This window comes from Bremia lactucae, linkage group LG5, assembly GCF_004359215.1.
Source record: "Bremia lactucae strain SF5 linkage group LG5, whole genome shotgun sequence".
NCBI lineage: Eukaryota > Oomycota > Peronosporomycetes > Peronosporales > Peronosporaceae > Bremia > Bremia lactucae.
This window is the reverse complement of record NC_090614.1, coordinates 933,503-950,880: the sequence shown is the minus strand read 5'-3', so window position 1 is coordinate 950,880 and position 17,378 is coordinate 933,503. Positions and strand designations below refer to the sequence as shown.

General features: G+C 46.3%; 1 protein-coding gene across 1 annotated transcript; it reads right to left on the bottom strand.

Annotated features, from left to right (window-relative positions):
* Nucleotides 1-10,422: 10,422 nt before the first annotated feature.
* Nucleotides 10,423-12,819, bottom strand: CCR75_009835 (uncharacterized protein; the record flags this gene model as incomplete). The annotated part of the gene is made up of 1 exon (XM_067967871.1): nt 10,423-12,819. One exon carries the CDS (start codon nt 12,817-12,819, stop codon nt 10,423-10,425), a length of 2,397 nt encoding a protein of 798 aa, XP_067821347.1.
* Nucleotides 12,820-17,378: the final 4,559 nt, after the last annotated feature.

Genomic DNA, 17,378 nt, shown 5'->3' with positions numbered 1-17,378 from the left:
CCCGAATCTACTAGGAGGGTCATCACCTGGTCATAGCCTCTTTCTTGAGCACTATAGACCAGCAGAGTTGAGGTCCGAAATTTCGAGACCTCAGGGACTATGCTTCCCATTTGTTCCACAACTCGGAACTTACGGGTAGCTTCAGAGTCCGTGTCAGTGGGGCATCCCGCCCCTACTACGCTCCTGCATTTCCCGACCCCTTAGTGGTCGATGTATAACTCATGCGTCGCGCACGCTGGTTCTTGCAATCGCCCTTTGGAAAGGGAGTTCTCTTGCTGGGCGTCTTTGCCCTACAGGGACCCTAGCATAGCAGCGAGCCATCATATGGCCACGCTTGCCACATTTTTTTTAAAACAGACTACGTCTGCATTGCCCAACTCTATGGGAGTAGCATATGACCTCTCGGCCAATTACTTATACCAAGCTGTCGCCGAGGCACTGTTGAAGGATTGCTTCTCAACAAAGGCAATTTGGGTTGTTTCTTCCATCGTCGACGGCACCTTTCTAAAAAAAAGGGCCTGTCGCGATGGGCCATGCCGTAGTCCGTTCATAAACGTGGGCACCTTAATGTGCTCCGGAATCGGACCTACGGTTATGGACGCCGACAGCGAGCGCATCTCTTGCACATACTCTTGCAGGTATCGCTTCGCCTGTCGCGCCCCAAAGAAGCGCGCCTGAAGCAACGCTTTGTTGTTCGGCGGCTGCTACATGGCGCGAATCCTTGTCTTAAAGATCGCCCTTGTAGGGAGCGCCTTAACGTCCGCCATAAGCGCCGAGTTAGCCCACTCTGTGGCCTTACCACGCAGGTGCGACATGGCTTACGACACCATCCGGCTACTGTCCTCGAAAAGCTGAACGACAACCGCATTGCTCCACGGCTATAAGCTAGTGGACAATCGTGTGCGCCGCAGTTCCATCGAACTTGGGCGGGTCCATCTGAATGGACCTTGGCTGATGCAACTGGGCAGAGAGCATCTCAACAGTCCTGTTGAGAGCCTCCTCCGAGCCTGCTCCTGCCTCATCTCATCCTGAGTCTGAGTGATGGAATCCGCCACAGCATGGCCCTGTGCCTCGGACGCGGCGCTCCGCTGTCCGAGCACGAATGCCTCAAACTGCTCCAACTGGGCAACATGTTGCTCAGGAGGACTACCCAGGCCCCTGGCCAGGGCTTGTTCACCAAGTCCCTGCGCTATAAGCCCTGCCTCCTCCCGATGATGTTCGGAGAGGTGGGGGGATCAATATTGAGGCTCATCGTCACGTACACACGCAGAGATGCGGGGTCGTGGGAAGGATTTCAAGTGCTACCAAGCGTAGGCGGGGACGTCGTAATGCGGCCACGCTCTACTTCGACACACACCCTAGCACAGCGAGGAATCGGTTTAACCTGCTTCTCTTGCGTGTAGTGGGTAGTTGTGGTGGGCGCGTTAGCGACCTTACCCAACACACTAAGTACTTTGATCAAGAGTCGTCACGGGAGCGGTAATCCGTCTCCCCATGCGCACTTATCAAGTAGGAAGTATTTTTCAGATTGATTTATATTTAATCGTTTTAAATACGAATACCTATTTTTACCAATCAAAATGTCATCTCTATAGATAACACTTAATATGTATTGCGAGCGTATCTTTCTAGATACTTCGCGTAAAGGATGACGCTAGCCGTCATCATCGATGTCCTTAGGCGTCGTCCCTCCTAATGTGAATGCACCCATGTGCATCACATACACAAGGGTTGGTCACAAATGTGCACCACACCCGAGTGCTGGGTCTAATTACTATAATTAAGTAATTGACCATCCCTTTAAGTACACCAAGTGTACTCAGCGCGAGAGTCCTTCGCGCTGGAAAAAAAAATAAAGGCCATGTATCTTTGTCGCAATAAACAAAGTATTTTTTATTGTAATGAGTTGTCTCTCCAGACAAGCTATTCATTAGCTGCTTGGGCAAAAGCCACGGCTTCTGCTCAGGGGCAAGACGAGCACTATAAGACCACTTTATTAAAATCGATGTTGATTGGTCAGATTCATCATTTTTAATTCTATCGCATGGTTAACAAGTCCATGCGGTATGCGATTAGTGCGGCGCCTTCGGCTGCGGTTCATGCAGCCGCGGGCGACGCATTATTTTCTCTTGCGGCAGACGTTTCGTCTGCCGTAGTATCATCTTGTCCCGGAACTCTAAATGTTGCGGGTGCACGTGGTGATACACGACGTGAATGCGACCCTTCTTTAGAGGTCGACTACGAATGCGAGTCGGACGAAATGGCCGACTCGGGGAGAATAGAACAGTCGCCTCATCATCGTCAGGCGGCTGACAATAGGCTCTCGAATGAGGGGGCTCATTCGAGTAGACGTGCTGGTAGCATTCGCTACAGCATGTTTGGTTCCGACGATGAGAATGATTTTTCCATCTCCAGCACCGTCTCCCGTGCCGTAACCCGCACATATTTCTGTGCGTGGTAATGACAACGGCGTAAGCCATCGTAATAAAAGCTCTTGTGGTACCCATGCTTCAGTGGGTACCACTCAGGGGATCGAAGACACCAAAATCTACCACTCTACCCAATGACAGTCAGAGTGATTGTCGTTTAAGGGAGGGGTGATGTAATGGGGTGTATTGCTACATGAAATTTACTCTTAAAGGTTGTTGATTAATATATTATCTAAAAGGTAGATAGTATTTTGGAGAATATTACTTTACATGGTAATACTTAAAATACTTGTCCATTGGCAGATACAGACCATTATATCTACTTTCTTCGCGGTACAGTCAGCGCTGGACTCGCGCTTTTTTCAAGCATCGATGGTATTGTAGCAACAATAAGCGAGATAATGTCTCGCTTCTGCAAGCCTGGAGCGCGTTTATTCGCATGTCAAAGACATTGGACGCGAAGCCTTGCTTCAAAGACTTAACGCGATTCGCGTTAATAGGTGCAAGGTATAAATTGCATCGGTTGTCACGTGAGGCAGGACTTCAGTGCCTCACGTGGGGTGATCCCTGTCCGTGTTGTGTTGACGACACGAAGCAAGTAAAAGGGGATGTCTATTTCCTTTCTTCGTCTTGAGGAAGGGCTCGCATCTCTATCGAGATGCGCGATGCGATTGACGTTTTGCAATCGATTTACATGCGCCAAGGGCTCGTGTTTTCCGATGGACCTTCTAAACCATCGGATGGGTTTCGTCATACTGACGGACGAGGCCCTCAACGTCAGCAAACAGCTGAGAACGAGGCTCCCAGCTGTCATGTGAAGATGGATAACCACGCCAGCGAACAAGATAACTCGTACGCTGCCCCTTCACACCACGGTGGTTCTATATACGTTTCACAAGGAACGTTGACCATCGTGGGACTCCACCAATGGTTGTGGCGGAGGAGAAAAATTAGATTTGATCCATGTGTCGGATCTAGAGTCGGAGATCGATAAACTCGATCGCTTCCGCCATGATTTGGCGGAAGAAATGGATCACGAGCGCGGTAAGCGTCGCTCGTTAGAGCAGACGGTGCAGGCTCATCATATCGAACGGTTGGTAGACCATTCGAAGAGTGCGTACTCCATGTTGTAGTACGAACGGAATTATCACGCTCTTCGTGATGCGCTGTGTCAGCTCATCGCGGTTTCGAGGATCTTCGGACCCCACATGAGAATCTTCAGATTTAGCACTAGAATGTAGTTCGTGACCACAAAATCTTTTTGAATTCTTGAAAAGGGTGGTCAGATCCGTCCTCGGAAGAAACCGCGTACTGATGGTACGGGCGGAGCCGACCAACGTAAAACGTAGGATGCGTTCGTATCCTTCGTAGCAATTCCTTTGTGTACGCATTGCCTCTGCGATGCAGTACACGGAATCGCCCAATGAACTTGGGTAGTAGAACAGACGACGCGCTCCGCTCCGTCTGTATCGTATTGCATTAACGACAGCCGATTGCGAAATCGCTGGCGTCACAGACCACATGGAATGGTCTTTCTTGATCTGCACATGCCAAGATGGGTGATTACATCAAGTTTTGCTTGATACCTTCAAAGGAACGCTGACAATCAGCGTTCCATAGCCATTTCTCGTCTTTTTTCAAGAGACGAGAAAGATGAACTGTCATCTCGGCATAATTGCGGGAGTACTTGTGCAGGAACGTCACTAGCCCAAGGAACTTTCGAAGTCCGTTGACATCGACTCGAACTGGCCAGTCGGTAATAGCGTTGATCTTTTCGGGATCAGAGCTCTCGCCGTGTTTACCGACAATGCACCCAAGAAGTGGTATTTCGCTTGCAGCGAATATACACTTCTTGAGATTTGCATACTACTTGTGCTTTCGCATAAGTGTAAGATCCTGACGAACGTGAATATGAACCTGCACGTCCGTCGTTGCGTCCATGGCTCGGCTATGGACGAATTCATCGTCAAAATGACTCGGTGCGAATTCTCCCACCAGTCTCAACGGATTCGTTACGCATCTATTAAATATTGCTGGGGCGTTACTATGCCCTGTGGCATAACAAGCCATTTCAAGAGCATCCCACTGGGAGTACTCACTGATGTGTACGGGATGTCCCGTTCACGCATAAGGATCTGATAAAATCCATCCATCAGATCCATAGACAACAAATGGTACTCTTAGACATACCGTCTATCATTACGTCTTTTCTAGGTATCGGCGTTTGAACCGGTACCGTTGCAGCATTCAGTTAATTGAATGCGTGCATTATCCACCACCCTCCTGTGGCCTTTCGCACACAGAAGGTCGAAGAGCTATGTCGAGAGGTTGACTCCCTCACATGGCCGCTTTTAATCGATCGATAAATTCTTAATCGATCGCAAGTACATGCTCACGATGCAGCGACCACTACTTCATGACAGTAAAGCGAGTGGAGTTGTCGACTGATTGCCTTTGCGTTGTGTGATCGCATATGATGATCGAACAAAGAGCGTTTGTAGTATGTAAGGCCACGTTGCAAAAACAAGAGTCAAATTGTTCTAGTCGGTGAAGTAGTCGATGAAATTCGTGATGTCCGAAAGAAATGCGGTGTTTGAGACAGCTGTTTGAAGAGAAGAATGGAGTCCAACGACCAGCGCATGCGATATGGAAGGTTTCCTACGCAATTGGCGCCTTCAGGAATCAGACGTCAAAGTTGCAAAAAAAAAACTTGCTAGTTTACAATCTTCCCAATAGTAATGATGTACCCTGTATCCACACTTGTAGCTATGACAACGGCGCTGCAGAGTCTGCCAACTACAATGGCCGTGTTACGGCAGAGACTCTATGGCCTTCCATCAAGGCTGGCATATTACGTGGAAATAAAAATCGGGTCCCCCGTGTACTCGTCCAGCTCAAGCCCATCCAGTATAAACTTGTTCAGTTTGCTCGTGGACCTAAGGTCGGCCAATACGGCAGCTGTCATGGCTCAATGCTGCGCTCACGAATGAAAACGTCTTTTCGTGTCAAGCATTGAGCACTTGTGTTAATGAAGGTGCGAGCGTAAGTGTACGCTTCATCAGTAGCTCCTGGACTGGTGAAAAGGTGCGGGACACGTTCCTCGGACAGGGTCGGGTGATATGTGTGGTTACACTAAGTTTTGGAAGGTACTTAGTTTGGTTAGCGCAGGATACAGCAAAATCTCACTTCTATATTGATAAAGCCACTGACGAGGCCCCCGGCGGGGGCCGAGACCCGTCTGGCGCTCGTTCTAATATGGAAGAATTTAACCATGATTTCTCTCTTTCTACTGGTGGTAAATGAGCCCAAATCTTGCTCCAATATATCTCGCCAAGGATCGGCTCGTGCTAGCGACTCTTCGATGGTGAAGGCGCGTCACTTATAAGTTGGCGCTGAAGGTCTCGTCTTGAGTTGACGAAGACGTTGCACGTGCTAACTGAAAGAGTATAGCGCAAGGTCAGGGACCTGAAGATGGATTGGCTGTGCCAGCGCTACTTAAGAGTCATCGGTGTGGCGACGGACGACTATGCTAGAGAATAGTCGAAGAAGGAAGGAGGATCTGATCGAGGTGACTGAATATTGTGCGTTACACGAAATGTTGGGACACAAGGGAAATCACGAGGGCGCGCAAGACTACACGATAAGACCAAAGAACGACTCCGGTTTCAAGATTGAGCCTTTCGATAGCTCAAACTTCGTGCTGTGAAGCTACAAGAGAAAAATGCACCACATGTCTAAGATCAATTTTTAATTTCAGCGACCTCTTGAGCATGCCGATTTGCTGAGGGAGTGACGCACAAGGACACGGCACGGGTAGAAGAAGCTACAGATCTTTACACAAGCAAGAGAAACAGCAAGTTGCACCCGAAGAAACAGCAAGAACGGTGTGCTAAAAGACCGTAAGGAGCGTGTTTAAACTGTGGCTTGATCAGCCACTATGCCATAGATTGCCATTCAAGTCATGGACCAAGATAAACACAAGAAGCGATACACGATCACTCTAACATCGCATAAGTGCTAGCAAAGAGTCCGTCAGCAGCTGCTGGGCTATGGACAGTGGCGCATCTGAACACATGTGCAAGGACCGGGAAGCTTTTGTAGAGTACAAGAAAGTATGTCGTGCCCGCAGTATTTCAAGCGCGAAGAGTGGTGTGAAGCTCAAGGTCATCGGCCATGGAACGGCGAAACTACGCGTTTGAACTGGGCACGCGTGGATCGATGCTCGCTTCGAAAATACTCTCCATGTTGAAGATCTGTCAAAAAGTTGTTTTCACTAATGGCTGCATCTCCGCGAGGAATGACATTTGACATCACGCGCAACGAGTGCGCCGTGCAGCGGGGCGGGACACCAGTTGCCACTAGAAGGAATCAGGGCTTCCTGATGAACCTCAACGTTGAGGTTGGATCGGAGTGCCACGTAGCTGCGTAAAAAAGAGCGAGCTATGGCACAGAAAACTGGGTCACACATCTTACAAGACGATAAACGCTATGATCAAGGCGCGGAAATAAAAACCGACGTCCATTGGGATGTAGACGCGACATCCAAGCAAGTGCGCAAGTCATTCAAGGCACGTGAGGAAGACAAGGGACGCAGGGAGAGTGCGTATTTTGACGGTATCGTGTGCTCCGATGTGCGTCTCCGGCTTCGAGATCCGGCTTCAAGTACTTTGTGAGATATATTAAGATGAAGAGCTGATACGTGACAATTTACCCTTTGCAAAAGAAGAGCGAAGTCGTGAGCGCCTCCACAAGATTTTATTAGGAGATCAAATTAGCATTTGGGACTAAGATCAAGGCCATTCGAAGTGACATCGGTAGCGAGCACGAAACACGGAAATGAATAGCTGCTGCAAGGAACCGTTTATCAAGCAAGGGTTCATAGTCTCTTCGATCCTGAACAGAACGGCATAGCTTAGCGCATGAATCAAACTCCGGTAGAGATGACGCGCTAAATGCATAACGACAGCGGTCTCGACAAGTTCTACTAATGCAAAGCGTTGATGACAGCGGCTGACATTCAAAACGTGGTTCCGAAGTCGTCGAACAAAAAGTCAAGTCCATACGAGATGTTTTTCAAGCGAAAGCCGCGCATCGATCATATGCGCGTGTTTTTGGTTCGCGAAGCTTCGCGCACGTAACGAATGAGAAACGATAGAAGCCGGACGATTTTGGCGCGACGTGTTATTTTCGTGGCTACGCAAGGGATAACAAGGCGTGCCGACTACTTAATACGGATGATAGCTCGATCATGGATGATATTTGCTAGGCATTCGACCCCTTGACGGGAATGAGAGAGAGAAAACGAGCGAATTGTCGACATCGTTGAAGATGAAGAGAATTAGAAGACGCCGACACTTGACGACAATGGTGTGGGGGTCCCAGCAAATGATGAAAGACTTCCGACTCGGCCACTTCTAACTTGTCGTGTGATCAGATTCGTGGTAGCCAAAAAAAACTAGGCCAGCGATAAAGGTCAGGTTCCTTCCTACTCGAGCATCAAGCCCACCCGGGAAAGACGGCAAAGAACAGTTGATGGTGTGACCACTTTCGAAAGAAACGCTTTGGTGTGCTACGAACAAGAGTTCCCCAACCACCGCCGTGCCATTTTAATATGGACGACCTGGAAGGAGAAAACGACTCGCTTTATTGCTTTGTTGCAGATGATGATGAAGAACAAGCTTCGACCAACGATGAAGTGATGATGACTTAGAGCAAGAAACGGTGACCGGAAGCGATGAAGAGCGAGATGCAATCACTCAACGATCACAAAACGTGGACGCCAAAAACCATCATACCGGACAAGAAGGTTTTAGATGCAAGTGGGTATTTTCGGATTAAGCGCGATCCAAGTAAACATTTTGCAAGCTTTAAGGCACAATTAGTTGCGAAAGCGTTTATGCAGCGACCTGGGATCGACTTCGTCAAGGCTTTTGTGCCAGTGGGACGCAAAGAGTCAATCAATACGGTGTTGGCGTTGCAGCAGCTGAAGACTTGGAGGCAGAAGATGTCGACGCTGGTACCGCATTCTTGTATAGAAATGTTGATGAGGAGATCTACGTGGACCAGCCAAACGGTCTTGAAGATGAACACAATCCGATATGGAAGCGTCTGCTGCAGAAAACGCTGTATGGAAACAAGCAAACGGCATCTGTAGAACCAATGATTCAAAAGCACTTCAGCAGGTCCCTATGCGTTGATTCGAGTTTCAAGCGGCGAATGCAGCATCATCGTTATTTACGTGGACGACCTAATGCTGTTTGGTAAAACTAAGGAGCACACCACAAACATTAAAAGAGCGCTTAAGCAAGCGTTCAGCAACAAGTAGCTTCAAGATCTCACGTACTGCTCGGGAAATGAGATCTACCGCAAGAGCGACGAACACTTGATCAAGAAGAACCAGCAGGCATACATCAGGCGACTCTCGGAAAAGTTCGGAGTCGATAATTGCAAGAACGTGCACACACAAGCGGACAACAACTCGAAACTAGTGAAGATTTCTGAAGAGGAAGCGTTTGTACCAAAATTTCTGAATCGCGAGCTGGTGGGTGCATTAAAGTGCATAGCGACTTGTATACGACCAGATATCGCGCATGCGGTTAGATGAAGTTGCCAAATTCTGTGAGCGCTACGAATAGTCACACTGGGCGGCGGCCAAGCGAATTCTCAAGTACTTGAAGACGATTAAATATATCACTATTGTATTTAGCGCCTAAACAAGGGAGAGCTTATTTGATTTGCGGATGCAAACTGGATAGGCGACGTAGACACCTGGCGTTCAACCACAGGATATGTCTTTTTTTCAAACGGCGAAATGATCTCACGAAATTCCAAGTGCTATCCGACCATTGCGACATCAAGCACGGAAGCAGAGTACATGAGTTTGTACAGCGAGCTCACGAGGCAGTCTATATTCGAAATTTGATGAAATACATGGAATAAAAGGCAGATACAGCGACGACGACTTTTCGAGACAATCAAGGATGTGTTGCGGTGGCCAAGAATCCTATATACCATTCGCGCACGAAGCATATCGACAACAAGTTTCATTTCTTGCGTGAGAAGGTGGCAAGTGCGGTAATTGCGCTAGGGTATAAGTTGACGGAAAAAATGATCGCGGACGGGTTGTCCAAGTTCTTTCAAGAGACAAGCACAGCAAGTTTACCATGAGAATCGGCATGGCGAAATAAGTGCATAAGCTCTAAGTGCACATCAAGGGACAGTGTTGATAATTGATGTGTTCATCGAAAGTGTTGCGCTTTATGCATAGGCGTGTATAGGGGAAGTATACATGAGAGCAAGGGATCTTATACTAATAATACTATGGTGGATAGTTTGTGTAATAATTCTGCGCTGTAGCTCAGTCTGGTAAGGCATGGCAATGCTATCCCATATGTCAGCGGTTCGATACCCGCAACGTCAAAAAGCAAACCATTTGGGAACTTTCGCTTGGATTCACCAGCGCAGTCCGGCAGGCTGTGACGTCTTGTCAACCCCCATTTTATGGTGGTCCGCATATGTGGAATAGGGGGCGCACCGAACGACAGGAAAACGAAATGGCTCGAGAAAACTTAAAATACAACTCACTTTCCCCGACCTTAAGCCCATCTTCAAGCTTCATACTACCGTAATTTTTGATAGCCTACTTGCGCACCGCACAATCATGTCTTGCAACGATGAGCGGTGTTGATTTAAACTTAAATCAACCAACTAAAAGAGCCAATATTTTATTGCGTCATTATTACCAAATTCGGTAATATTGGAACTATTAAGTCAACTAATAAGAACCAATAATTATTTGTACTTCTTATCTTATTTCCTTCGAGATAATACTTTTGTACCAGGACGCCCCGTTACATCATCAGCATGTTGCTCCGCTTAAAATGGAGCTGTCGAAGCGTTTACGCTTCGGAGGACGCGTCGAATACAAAGTAATCGGCATTTTATAGAATATACGTTAAAAAAACCAAACAAAATGCAAATAGAACTCCACGGACTAGATTCTCCCATTTCCAATCTCGATAAAAATGACCAGCTTTTTTTCGCAGTGCTTCGTGCTGCCATTATCCATGCACTGCACTTTCTGCGATTCTTGATTCTCCATCCCAACTATTTCCTTTAGCGTCGACCCATACGAAACGTGATAAATATCCATTAATGGCAAATTGTGTTCTCGCACAAATGTTGCATATGTGCCTTTTTTCGTAAAATAATGTTTCTGCAATGATCTCGTCACAACGACATGCACTTTGGAATCAGCGGGTACATGCAACAGTATCTCTTTTATTGTCTCGAGAGACAGAGGCCTCTTATGGTCCTTGCATTCAACAGAAATCAGCCCGGAATCAATACGAAAGTCGATCGTGTCACCGTTTGCAGTTCGGACGAGATTGTCGAACTGCATTGATTCGTCATGAAGCAGCCAAGCTGGCCATTCCACGTTTGGAGGAGACAAAAATGGAATGACCCAATTCTCGCATATCTCAAAACCTAGAGGTAATTCGATCTTCTCATCTTGTGAACTGACGCCCAACTCGACCAAAAGCCGACCCAAAAAAGTCGTCAGTGCCACTCCGCCGAGTCCGTCAACATGACTCGCCATCACGACAGCTGCTGACACCAATGCTTCGAGACGCTGCCCATCGTTCATTGGCTCGTTGGTACCATGTAAATACAATGTTGTAGTCGACAATGACAACAGGACCTCACGCAAGGGACGGCCAAACGGATGATATGACTTGCCGCCGGTCAGAGTCAAGTGTAGTAGCACGTCATTAGCCGGGTGAGGAAACACATTACGACATTCCCAGGTACGTTTGTCTTGAGCCTCGTCTTTGGCTTTGTCGGCTTCAATTTCACCTTCGACTTTATATAGATGGCCGGTTCCATTCAGCATCAGCCCAAATGTCTTCTGTTCATCTAAGCACGCATAATGACCATCAATCAAATTTGCTTTGCCGTCTTCAGCACGATAACTTGAGCACAGCAACAAGCACAGTTGACCAATTTTGAAATCTAGAGGTCGTCCTCCCTTCATCATGGCAAATATTCGTGCCGAATGCCCAACCAGTGCATTTAAGTAATTTACTGTATTGCTGCCGACACTCCACGGCTTTTTCCGCATGTACTCGAGAGCAATCTCAGTAAAGAGCGGTCGACTATTAGCGATAATGTTTTGTATAACGGTTGGCAACATTCCAATGTCACAGCCGATTACAGTACGCGGGAAAAGTGGATGGACTGTGCACCACAAATAATCCGAATCGGTTCTTGATCCAGAGGAAACCAAGGCCGAAGTACGTGCCGTACCACTCGTGGAGCTGGCTATCACAACAAGTCCAAACGATCGAAATACGTTTAGCATGAGACGAAGTCGACGCTTATGATCGTAAGCCTCTTGAGTAGTTGGCGCGGGCATACTAGTTTCATGATCGCTTAATGCGGTTTCTCGATCAATATCACGTGGAAATTCATCTAGAAAAAAGATGAAGGGCTTCTTTCCACTCGCAGCACGATCTTCAAGTGCCTTTTCGACATCTTTGCGAGTCCTGACCGCTCTATCAACTTCATTTTTTCCGAGCAGTGCCGCATAAATAAATCCATAAAGAGATAGATAAGCTGTATGCTGCAATGATATGATACTGCCCGTACTGTCTCCTTCAGGTTTTGTCATGTCAAAGTCGTCTTCGAGGCAAATCCCGAAAGCTCTGGCACGTGATATATACGCTGCACAGATGGATTGTGCACTATCACCCAACTTAGCACACCAAATGTAAAAAACATCAAACTTTCCAGTGGCATCCAAGTTGAATGCCATTTGCGTCTTCCCCGTACCAGACGAGTTTTCCAAAACGACAAATGGTGTGACTTTAAAATTCCCCTCGAGAATTATGCGGATTGTCTTCGAAAGTGACTCGACTTGCTCTGTCTTCGCAAGTGTCTTAGAGACAGTCTCATACCTTTCCACAATTTTGACCCTTGCACTGTTTGGCGAAATGGTGAGAGTTTGTTTTGGGTGGACGAATTGAGGAACAGTGTCAATTGGAACTACTACCAGTACGTGAATTTGATTTAGCTGCGGCGCGGGCAATTGTTTTTCGTCAAGACAATCCTGGATAGGCCAAGACGTCTTTAATGGCTTACAATTAAGCATAATTTTGATGTCATCATTCACATTTCCCGCTATGAGATGCTGTGCACTCGGCTCGCTGTCCGACAGCCACGCGTTCCCCTTCCTCGCCAAGTACAGCTTGAGGGCGGCAGCACTGCATTTTATTTTGTACGGATTTTCAGTTTTAATAGCCTTTTTCAAGTCCCCCACTAACTCTTTTCCGTCGATATCTACACTGAATACGTTTCCCTCTCCGACTAAGGCACATAAGAGCTTCACCATTTCTGTTTCGTCTTTCTCTGTTGAGTTTGGACGCAGAATGAAAAATGAAATTAATGATTAAAGCTTCAATTCAAAATTTCCGTACAACATTCCACTACTTTCAGTTAAACATGAGACGCGGTGCAACAGTTGAATCTTATCACTCCCCATCAATCTATTTACTTTTGGGTAAATACCCTGTGTAACGCGGTGTGCTGTTACATAAAGTATTATTTCCTTAAAGAGAAATGATATATTTATTTCTTAAGAGGAAATAAGAAAAGAAGTGCAAATTGTTATATATTGATTGGTTAATCTAATTTTAAAATTTACCCCGCTAATCGTTACAGGAGACGATTGTGCGATGCGCAAGTAAAAACCAAACTTAGTTATAAATATAATAATTTATGTAGTAGATGAAAGATCGTTACTGAGGACTAAATATATTAGTAATGTTTTAGTTTCTCTTTATTCTAAGCATTAGACTAGACCTTATTGCTAAGTTATCGTAGCTTCGTAAAAAACTTCCTCTGTACTTTGTTCACGTGTAGTTTTGAGGCATCCTCCCTTACTGTGAATAGTGTAGGCCAACTAGTACTATTGTCAGTACTATCAAAAAAGTCCCTTGTTACACGTGGTAGCCTGTTCATCGGCGGTGCGCAAGTAGGCGTCATACTCATAATTTAATTATTTAAGAAAGCCAGTAATATATAGAAGATCGTACGTAGAAAACTTAATATATTAATACAATTTTACTATTTATCTTATTAACCTTAAGTCTAGATTTTTAAGCTGAGTTCTCTTAGCTTTGTAAGAAAACTCTCTCTGTACCTTTGTGTACATGTAGTTTCAAGGTACACCTCCTTAACTTTAATCAGCGTAGGTTAACTAGTACCGTTGTTGCCTCGTTACACGGTAGCATATATGTGTAACGGGGCACTACTAACTTGTACTGCTTCAGTACAAGTCCACTTCGCACTGCTTCAGTTCAAGAAGTGCCTCACGTCACTTCACGTACACAAGTACGTGCTCTTTAAAACACTTCTTCAAAAGAGATTTAAATTTTAAAACTGTATTTAATAAGATTATGTTCTTCTGTTTTAATCTTTTCAATACTAATTTAATTATAAACTAATACAAAACCTGTAATTAAGTCTTATCTGTCTCTCTCTTTGCGCGCGTCCAGCGCTGACTAAACCGCGGAGAAAAGATATAATGGTCTATATCTACCAATGGATAAGCTTTTAGAATATAACTATGTAAAGTAATATTCTTCAAATATTATCTACCTTTTAGATAATATATTATTAACAACCTTTAAGTGTTAACTTCATGTAACGATACACCCCGTTACATCACCTCTCCCTTTGACGACAACAGCTGTGACTGTCATTGGATAGAGTGGTCACTATAAGACCACTTTATTAAATACGATGTTGATTGGTCAGATTCATCATTTTTAATTCTATTGCATGGTTAACGAGTCCATGCGGTATTCGTGTAGCGCGATGCCTTCGACTGCGGCTCATGCAGCCGCGGGCGACGCATTATTGTCTCTTGCGGCAGACGTGCCGTCTGCCGTAGTATCGTCTTCTCCCGCAACACTAGATGTTGTGGGTGCACGTGGTGATTTACCACGTGAATGCGATTCCCCTTTGGAGGTCGACTTTGAATTCGAGTCGGATGAAATGGCCGCCTCGGTGAGAGTGGAATAGTCGCTGAACGTCGATAGGCGACTGACTATGAGCCTTCGAATGAGGGGGGCTCTATCGGATAGTCGTGCTGATAGCGTTCGCTATAGCATGATTGGTCCCGACGATGATGATATTTCCTCATTGCCAGCGCCATCTTCCGTGCGGTCACCCGAACATAATGACGATGGCGTAAGCCATCGTAATAAAAGTCCATGTAGTACCCATTCAGGGGATCGTAGACACTAAAATGTCTCATCATGCCCCCGTGAAGATGCCGTGGCTTTTGCTCGCGCAGCTAATTGATAGCTTGTCTGGAGAGACTACTCCTCCCAATAAATAGTACTTTTTCATTGCGACAAAGCTACATGGCCTTTTTCCGACGCGAAGAACTTTCGCGCTGAGGAAGATTTTTATCTCGATGCTTTTCTTAAGCATCGATGGTTTAGTGGCAACAACAAGCGAGATAAAGTCTCGCTGATGCAAGACTGGAACGCGTTCATTCGTTATATCGAAGACATTGGACGCGAAGCCTGGCTTTAAAGACTTAAGCAATTCGCGTTAAGTTTGCGAAACGAACTCCAACCGGTGCAAGGTATAAATTGCATCAATTGTCACGTGAGGCAGGACTTCCATGCCTCACGTGCGGTGATCCCTGTCTGTATTGTGATGACAACACGAAGCGAGTAAAAGAGGATGTCTATTCCCTTTCTTCGCCCTGGAAAAGGCTCGCATCTCCATCGAGATCCGCGATGGGATTGACGTTTTGCAATTGATTTACATGAAACAGAGGCGCGTGTTTTCCGATGGACCTTCTTATCCAGCGGATGGGGCTCGTCATACTGACGGACGAGTCTCTCGATGTAAGTAATTAGCTGAGAACGAGGCTCTAAGCTGTCGTGTGAAGGTAAATAACCGCGCCAGGGAAAGAGATAACTCGTTCGCTGCCCCTGCACATCACGGAGGTTTTAAATACGTTACACAAAGAAACGTTGACCACCGTGGGAATCCACCAATGGTTGTGGCAGGGGAGGAAAATTTAGATCCGACACATGTGTCGGATCTAGAGTCGAAGATCGATAAACTCGATCACTTCCTCCATGAATTGGAGAAGGGACTTGATCACGAGCGCGGTATGCTTCGCTCGTTGAAGCAGACGGTGCAGGCTCAACACATCGAACTGTTGGAAGACTGTTCGAAGAGTGCGAACTCCATGTTGGAGTACGAACGGAAATTAAAAGCTCTTCGTGATGAGCTGTCGTCCACTCTTCGTGATGAGCAGTCGTCCGATCATCGCGGTTTTGAGGATCTTCGGACCAGACATGATAACCTCCAGATTCAAAATGAGAATCTGGTTTGTGATCACAAGAATCTTTTCGAATTCTTGAAAAGGGTGGTCAGATCCGTTCTCGGAAGAAACCGCGTGCTGATGTTATGGGTGGAGCCGACCAACAAAAACCGTAGGAAGCGTTCGCATCCTACGCGGCAATTCTATAGTGTACGCATTGCCTCATCGATGCAGTACAAGAAAAGGTCAAATGAACTTGGGTAGTAGTTTGTTGCTACCTGCATTAGTGACTACACGCTTAGTAAGTTTACCGTAGAGAGTAGTACTAAGTCATTAATTTTTAATGAAAGAACATCTGCTCTTCCATGTTTGTCTGCATTCCGTTTCTGCCGGTACACTGCGTTAGCAATGGAAACCTGAACGAAACGGATTACCGATTCTCGAGCCAGCAGAAGTTCTTATGCCGACTCTTTTGTTCTGTCTTTATCAGTGCGCTTTAAGCGCACTGGCATGAGATTTATCTCATCTTTGATGTCGAAGCAATTGACATCGACATCATTTGCGTCGTTGGTAACTTCGACGCGTGATGTGCATATACCAGAAGTGGTTTTTCTCGTGCGAGCCCCCCTCCCCTTAAACTGGAGGATCCCTCTTATTGGGTGGGTATGCGTGGATGGCGTTAGCCGTTCACGAAGACTGGTGTATGCGTTGTAGGCGTATGCACTGAATTATTGATGACGAATTCGACCATCGGTGAAAGCTCGCTCCAATTCGGATACGATTGGACGTAACCTCGAAGTATCTCTTCGAGAAAGCGATTGACGCGTTCCGTCTGACCATCTGTTTCTAGGTGATCAAAAGTTGACATAGTCAGCCGTGTTCCGAGAGATCTGAATACGGATTATTAGATTCCGTCGTGAAGCGTGGATCTGTTTCCAAGACAAGTTCACGGGGTAAATCGTGGTCTTTGAATACCGTGTCGATAAAGACACGGGCACAGCCCGGAGCCGTGATCGACTGTGGCAGCAAGATGTACCATCTTGCTGAGTCTGTCTACAAAAACAAAGACGTCATTGTTTCTGTGATCATCTTTGAGAAATCCGAAGACGAAGTCCTTAGATCAGACTGCCAACCATCTGCCGGAAGTGGTAGAGGTAAGAGCGGTGCTCGGGATGAAGGGCTAGGCTTCACCCGTTGACATACCTCGTAAGCACGAATGTATTTGCGCACAACTGATACTGGCGGAGCCACTCAATCTCGCGACTTATTGTGATATCAGTTTTCTCGCGTTCACGATGCCCACTTGTTGGTGCATCGTGACACTTAAACATGATGCGCAAGCGCCCTCACTTCTCGCAAGAATGGCGAGAGGGCTATTCTTTTTCGCGGAGTATAATTTAACCGTTGAATATAAACCAGAATGATTTTATGTTGTCGCTGATGCGATACCACGCCGACTCGATTTCGAGCCGGCTGCGTATTCCAACAGTGAAAATAATCACACTGTTGCAACACTCATTTCAAGTCTTCCGTCATCAACTTCGTTTGATGACATGAAGAAAGCCTACGCAGAAGATAAGGAAATATTATCACTGTATTCA